The 7,091-nt window shown below is 45.4% G+C and overlaps 1 protein-coding gene across 2 annotated transcripts; it reads left to right on the top strand.

Annotated features, from left to right (window-relative positions):
* The first annotated feature begins 1,420 nt into the window (after positions 1 to 1,420).
* Positions 1,421 to 5,846, top strand: MCFD2 (multiple coagulation factor deficiency 2). Of its 2 annotated transcripts, none has more exons than XM_027898247.1 (4): positions 1,421 to 1,534; positions 2,315 to 2,463; positions 3,167 to 3,326; positions 4,439 to 5,846. In XM_027898247.1, exons 1-4 carry the CDS (start codon positions 1,463 to 1,465, stop codon positions 4,568 to 4,570), a joined length of 513 nt encoding a protein of 170 aa, XP_027754048.1. In that variant the 5' UTR covers positions 1,421 to 1,462; the 3' UTR covers positions 4,571 to 5,846. The 2 variants fall into 2 exon arrangements, with proteins under 2 accessions (XP_027754048.1, XP_027754047.1); XM_027898246.1 differs by having other exon boundaries at positions 1,448 to 1,582.
* Positions 5,847 to 7,091: the final 1,245 nt, after the last annotated feature.

Raw genomic sequence — 7,091 nt, 5'->3', positions numbered from 1 at the left:
CCTGCCCGAGGGCTGCGGCCGGCTACGGCGCCTCCAACGCAGCCGCCGCTCCCTGACGCCCGGTGCGCGGAGCCGCGTCCAGCCGGGTGGGCGCTGTCCGGGGGTTGCGGTGGTGGCCCCGCGCCCCCTGCAATGCTCGAGCAGGGCCGGGGGTGCCGCTCACCCACCGCGGCCCGCGGGAGTCACCGAAATCCCGGGGCTGCCTGCCGGCTGCACCCCACGGCCACTGCCCCCTCCTGCAGCTTCGACACGGAACCCCAGAGTGGTGCAGGAACGAGCCGAAAGCCCGCCCGGCTGCCCGGGCCCGGGGTTTGCTCGGGGGTTGTAACCTCGGGAGACGTGGGGTGTTCGGTGCGAGCGGGAGCGCAGAGCACGCACAGTTTATAAACCACAGTGGGCACCGGTGACAGGGCCCAAGGGAGCAGCGGGGTGAAGAGCCGCAGTCGTTTATGGACGGGGCTGTCTGAGGGATGTGTGGGAAGTGCCTGGAGCAGGAATGGCCGAGGACAGCCCTAGGAGCAGGACACACTGCCCCACTCCCTCCCACCTGTGCTTAGGGTAGGGCATTGTCGGTGAGATCCCCGCAGTGCGCTCTTTGGAAGGGAGTTCTCTACATTGGGGGCCGGGGCGGCCGAGGCCCCGCAGCACCCGCACAGAATCCTATAATGGGTGAGGTTGGAAGACACCACAGTGGGACATCTGCTCCAGCCTCCCTGCTCAAGCAGCGTCATCCTAGAGCAGATGGCACAGGACTGCATCCAGGTAGTTCTTGAATATGTCCAGTGAGGCAAACACCACCTCTGTGGACAACCTGTTCCAGTGCTCGGCCACCCACAGAGAAAAGTAGTTTTTCCTCAGCTGAGGTTTTTCCTCAGTTTTATTCAGGTGAAACTTCCTGTGCATCAGTTTCTGTCCACTGGCTCTTGTGCTTTTGCTTAGTACCACCAAGAGCCTGGCTCCATCCTCCTTCCCTTTAGATAGTTAAAGACATCGATGGTGTCCCCTCTCAGTCGTTTTTTCTCAAGGTTGAACAGGCCCATCTCCATCAGCTTTTCCTGATGCTCCAGTCGGTTCATCATCTTGGTTGCCCTCTGCTGGACCTGCTCCAGGAGCTCCATGTCTCTGTGTACTGGGGAGCCCAGAACTGAGCCCAGAACTGAACCCAGAATTCCAGATGTGATCTTACTAGGGCTAAAAAGAGGGGCAGGATGAATTCACTTCACCGGCTGGCGATACTCTTCCCGATGCACCCGCGGACCCCGCTGGCTTTCCTGTCCCCCAGGACCGCCATGCCCTGCCCCGCGCACACGCGGTGGGCGGGGCCCGGCCGCACCTGCGCCGCCGCGAGGGCTCCACGTGGAGCTCCGCGAGCGGTGACGTCGCTCCGGGGGCGGGTCTGGGCAGCGCAGCCAATGGGAGAGGGCAGGGGCGGGGCGCGCGGCGGGTCAGGGGTGATCCCGGGATGGTGTCCCGGGAATGGTGTCTCTCCCGCGCCCGTCCCGGAGCCTGCGCCACGGCCCACACCCGCCCCACGGTGCGTAGCTTGGCGGCGGCGGCGCCTCTCCGCCCGCCCCGGCAGCCGGTACTGGAGGGCGGTGTGCTGGGGCCTGGGCGGGGGGTGCCGGGCCCGGCTCCGTCCCGATGCGGGGGGGGAGCTTTCCCGGGGGGTCCAGCCTGGTCGGGAGCCGGGGGTGAGAGGCGGCTGGCGGCCAGCGCCGTGCCGGGGAAACCGGGGGTCGCTTCAGCTGGGGCAGGAGCACAGAGAGGCCGAACTCCCCAGCCCGCTCCTGGGCTCCCCTCGGCCCATCTGGAGCGCTGTATCGTGTCACTTCTCCGTGAAGGGAGCATATGCGAGGCCGCATGACGTTTTCCAAGCCGTACATTCCTTAGGGCATGCAGTCTTAAAAGAGATACTAATTTGATGCGGCTGCTTCGATGCCGTAAGCGACCTTTGCTCCCGTGGCTGTGGGGCAGGTCTGCCTGAGCCTGGCGTGGTTGGTTGTCCAGACGGTGCATGAAAACACAGCCGCAGCTGAGGAGTGCGCATTTGCTGTGTGGAAAAAAACCCAGTCATTATCTGAAAATTACTGCATAATACTCCATGATTCCGTCAAATAGAGATCCTCATAGAAATCCTTAACTGGAGCTCCCTGTTTTTCTGCTCGCCAACGGCTTGACATGAAGCAAGTTCTTCTATTCTAAAACTCAGTGGGGTTGTTTCTAAGTACTTGGTAAATCTGCTGAAAGTAGATCACATTTTTCATCTGAGTGTTGGTTGTTTTTTTTTTTTTGGTGGATGTTTTCCTTTTTGTAGGAGATCACAATGGCCCAAAGGTTGTTTAGATCGCATTTGCTGTTCTGCTTTCTGGCTTCATTCTTCATCTCTGCCCTTGCTGAGGAACACGCAGGAGAGAGTCAACATGCAAATATTCGCCTCGATAAGAATTTGGTACAAGATAAAGAGTATGTGTTCCATGTTCTAAAAACGTAAACTTTACTTCTTAATGATTTTCTTATCTCTGAAGTCTTGTTACGTTGGACTTAAGCCTAGGGCACCCTGTTTCCTCGAAATGTTGTATGACTAGCTAAAACCAGATATGAGGCATGCTTGCTTGATAAATTTATAGAGATATGAGCCCTAGAAAGGTCTCTTTGGAACCTTTAGCCCTACTCGTACTATAAAGAATTTCTTACAGAATTCCTGCTTACCCAGATCCACGTACTTTAGACAAACGCATTCTTAACAGGTTGAGGGTTTTTTTCTTCTGTTTTTCTTCATACATGCAAATCAGTTCCAGCAGTAAACAAAACTCCCTAGAACGCTTCATGGTTGACTGGGAAAAGTCTTTCTCCAGCTCCTGTGCTTTGGAAGACAGCCAAAAGGAGATTTTGGGCGCTGCTTCTGTTGTTTTGATAACCTGCTAAGTAGGCCAGAAGAAACAGAAATAGCTATGTAAGGTGTTAGAGGTTACTACAGCACCTGTAACAAACAACCTTTGTGCCCCCTTCATCCTAAACTGCAGCTTTTAGTTGTCCAGGGTGCTTTTAGAAGAACAATATTCGATCAAACACTAAACTTGATGTAAACAGAACAGAGCATGCAATATTAACTGACTACAAATGTTGTAGATTTTGTTTGTCTTTGGGGTTTTTTTGTTTTTCTTAGGCACATCATGGAACACTTGGAAGGTGTCATTGAGAAACCAGAAACTGAGATGTCTCCACAAGAGTTGCAGCTCCATTACTTCAAAATGCACGATTATGACGGCAATAATTTGTTAGATGGGTTAGAGCTCGCTACTGCTATATCACATGTCCACAAAGAGGTAGGTGTGATTTTGCAAGGGCATGTGTGTTTGGAAACGGTCCTGACTCTAAAAGCAACTTACAACAGAACGGAACGGTTGCAACACATCCTCAGTGCAGTTAGAGTTTTGCCTGAAAATGAGCTATATTTCTTTCCCCCAGTGGTTCTAGTTGGAACTAACTACTAGCTTTATCACAGCTTTTCATGTCACATTGCAGTTTTCAAGAAGTCTCCACTGTAGTTTAAACTTTAGAATGAGGAAGGGCTGTAAAGTGAAAATTATTTTACAGAGAGCTTGCTTTGGTATGCAGGGATGGGGAGAAAGGCAAGTTATCCAAAGTGGGGCATGAGGATTTACAGAAATAGCATGTGATATGATGCTGTTTTCAGTTTCAGACTGTCACTGCTGTGGATACACAGACTGTAAGAAACCTCTTGAATAAAGTTAGTATTAGAAGAACCAGTTATGGTCTGCCTCTTTCTAAACAAATTCTCGTTGCAGCTATGAACATTTAAGGACAAAGTAGGAAGATACAGCCATTAGGAAGACAATATGAACACATTATCTCATACTGATCTTCTGGAAGTTACAATTCCGAGTAGCGTAACTTCCTGCATACACCTGCGGCAAAAAATACTGAGCCAAGAACAGAATAATGACTGGCTGTTTCTTGTGCAGAGGCACCTCTTTGTCTTTCCATTTCTTTGTAAAGAGTGTTTCTAAGAATTTTATTGGCTTTAAGCTACAGTGCTAGATTTTTTCACTACTCTGTTAATGTAAGATGTTTCTGTATTTTATAGAAACTATAGTGTCTATACTACATGAAGATCCAAATAAGAATACATCTCTTAGATGATTATCCATCATTACACATTGTGCTATTCAGCTTTTGGAACTTTTGACTAAGAATAATAACTGCAAAGAGAGTGCTTTTTCTGAAGTCCAGAAAACTTGGACTTCGTAGCTTCCACCTAAAAAAGTTGCTTATATTGATATAAATGTTTACATAAAACTTAGTGCCAAATTAGGCACCAAACACGAACAGCTTAATAAAAATTAGTTGTCAGTAATCTATGTGCCAATAGGTGGGAAAGACTACTAAACTGTTCAACGTGGTTTTGTTTTTGTAGGAAGGTGGTGAGAATACCCAAGCAATGAAAGAAGAAGAGCTGATTAATCTAATAGATGATGTCTTAAGAGATGATGATAAGAACAATGATGGATACATTGACTATGCAGAATTTGCAAAATCACTGGAATAAGGTTTTGCAGGATGTTTGTTTCTCCTTCTAACCACGTGGAAATGTGAACCAGTATAATGTGATTCTTTACTGTCTCATATCAACCTCTGTGCTGTGAGAAGGAGAGGTGTACCAGTTCCAGCTGAATTTATTTAAAAGTTGTATGTGTTAAGAGACTGGTTAACCTGGAGTGAGAGCCATGTTTGACTAAACACAGCTACACATTTGAATCATGAAGCATGGGAGAGTCAACAGTACTCACATAGGTTACAGCTGGTAAACTCCTAAGTAGCTCTGTATGAATTCTAAATAGAATCATTAGCATCTAAATTTCAAGTTTTCAGTCATTGGGTTATATAGTACTTATTTGCTTACATCTTCTTCCATTTAAAATTATAAAATAGCTAGAAAGCAAGAAATGATTACTGCATATAATTGTACTCAGAGGATAAATGTCCTTACCTTCCTTCTGATTTACAAGGAAATTTGCAGATAAGTACAGGTGCTTGAAACAGCAGTTGCAGGGGGAAAGCATTTGAATGTGTGTTACATTTGAGTTCCAAATGATACCGTATAAACTTAAACAGTCTTCGAAGAAACTGAGTATTTTTAAATATATATACTTCATAGCATACCCTCACATATAAATATATATACATGTGTTTTTCAATGTCTTGTCCTCCACAAATTTACTTTTTGTATCTTAATTTACTGATTTTTTTTAACAACCTTCCATGTTTTCTTAAGAAAATGAAAGTATTTTTATTGTATTTATATGTTGTATCCCATCTTTCAGAGGTGTTTTGAAGGTCAGGTTAACAGTAAAGCAGTTTATTACAAAAGCTTCAATTTGGGTTTTACAGTATTAGCCAGCAGAATAATCTAAATAAGCAAGTAACGCTGCCTTGTTAAGGTTTAAGTCCATATTCCTTGACATTTAAATTATGGTATTACTTTAGGAGGTATTTCATAACTTAACAGTTTCAAGTCAACAGTTGAGTGTTTGCAAATTTTCATGGCTCTAGGAACGTTTTTACTGTTTTGACATATTTGGTAAGTCAAACAGTTTAGGGATATTAGAGCAGTGATGTATTGCTGTGTTATTGATGTTTGGTGACTCAAACATAACTGAAATCTTAAATTGCATTCAATCATTATTCATTAATAAAGAATCTAAATGTTAGCCTATTTCTGTAAAATGTATAAAGAGCTATTTTCTATACAAAATTATTCTTATACAAGAGAAACACATTTGTAAAAGAAATTATGTCCTCTGTTTAAATGTTTGTGCAATGAATTCTGAGTGTCAGATTTTTTTTTCTTGTAGTAATTCTTTGTTTTGAAATCTTTGTGGCTAGGGTTGTGCTGGCTGTACAAGCAGTAAAATTAAGTTGGGGTTGTGCATGCTGGAGGTAGGTACATTTCTCACTAGGACTTCTAGCCTTGTGTATCCTCATTTGCTCATATGTTTCTAAGCCCATCTCTGTTACTACCAGTCACCTTAATAGAAAATTCTTTCTGTTACAGCTGGGTTTTTTTTAAATATCTCTTCTGATAGTGATTAATCTGGATTGAATGTTGAATCAGAAAAAAAGTGTAGTAAATGCTAGTGAGTAGGACAGCAGAAGAGGTTAAGCTCCTAAGCTCTGAGCATTTGAAGCAGGTTGCCTGTAGACCTGCCAACTCTTACATGCTTATTGTTACTACAGTTTAACCCCTCCTGGCATCTAGGGAACACACAGCCCCTTGCTCACTCTTCCCTGGTCAATGGGGGGAGAGAATCAGAAGAGTAAAAGTGGGAAAACTCATGGGTTGAGGTAAAGACAGTTTCATAGGTAAAACAAAATCCATGCACGCAAGCAAATCAAAATAAGGAATAAGTCCTTTACCACTTCCCATGGGCAGTGGATGTCTGGAGAGCAGAGCTCCATCATGGTTACTTGGGAAGACAAATGCCATCAGTCCCCCCCCCCCCTCCCTTCCTTGTTCCCTCTCAGCTTTATATGCTAAGCATGACACCACCTGGTACAGAATATCCCTTTGGTCAGTTGGAGTCAGCTGTCCTGGTTGTGTCCCCTCCCAGCTTTCCGTGAACCCACAGCCTTTTCCCTAGTGGGGTGGAAGGCAGAAAAGACCTTGACTCTGCACAAACTGCTCAGCAGTATCGAAAAATCCCTGTGTTATCAAAACTGTCTTCAGCACAAATCCAAACCACAGACCCATACTAGCTTCTGTGAAGAAAATGAACTCCATCCCAGTTAAAATTAGCACAATGCATAAGGCTCTGAGTTCTGGGTTTCTTTGGGATGATCAAGGAACTGACTCTTATGCACTGCTCTTAAAAATCATGGTTTTCTTATGAAGTGCAACCACCTGTAAGGCCCATTTATTTATGTATGTTGTATTTATATACATGTTTATCAACTGCTGTTGCATGTGGCAAAAGACATGCACCACAGAAGCTTTATATTTGAAATTACTATGATAAATGCAGGTGATGTGAACATTTTTTGCCAACTATTTAAACTTGTTTTTAAGGGTT

The sequence above is a fragment of the Empidonax traillii genome, unplaced genomic scaffold (assembly GCF_003031625.1).
Source record: "Empidonax traillii isolate 1590-97213 ecotype Southwest subspecies unplaced genomic scaffold, ASM303162v1 scaffold586:size682069, whole genome shotgun sequence".
NCBI lineage: Eukaryota > Metazoa > Chordata > Aves > Passeriformes > Tyrannidae > Empidonax > Empidonax traillii.
This window is presented reverse-complemented; position numbering and strand designations above follow the sequence as displayed.

Coding starts and splice junctions, on each gene's coding strand:
- MCFD2 (XM_027898246.1), top strand. CDS start 1,463: ATGGTGTCCCGGGAATGGTGTCTCTCCCGCGCCCGTCCCGGAGCCTGC. Junction 1,583..2,314: donor TCCGCCCGCCCCGGCAGCCG/GTACTGGAGGGC, acceptor TCCTTTTTGTAG/GAGATCACAATGGCCCAAAG. Junction 2,464..3,166: donor AATTTGGTACAAGATAAAGA/GTATGTGTTCCA, acceptor TGTTTTTCTTAG/GCACATCATGGAACACTTGG.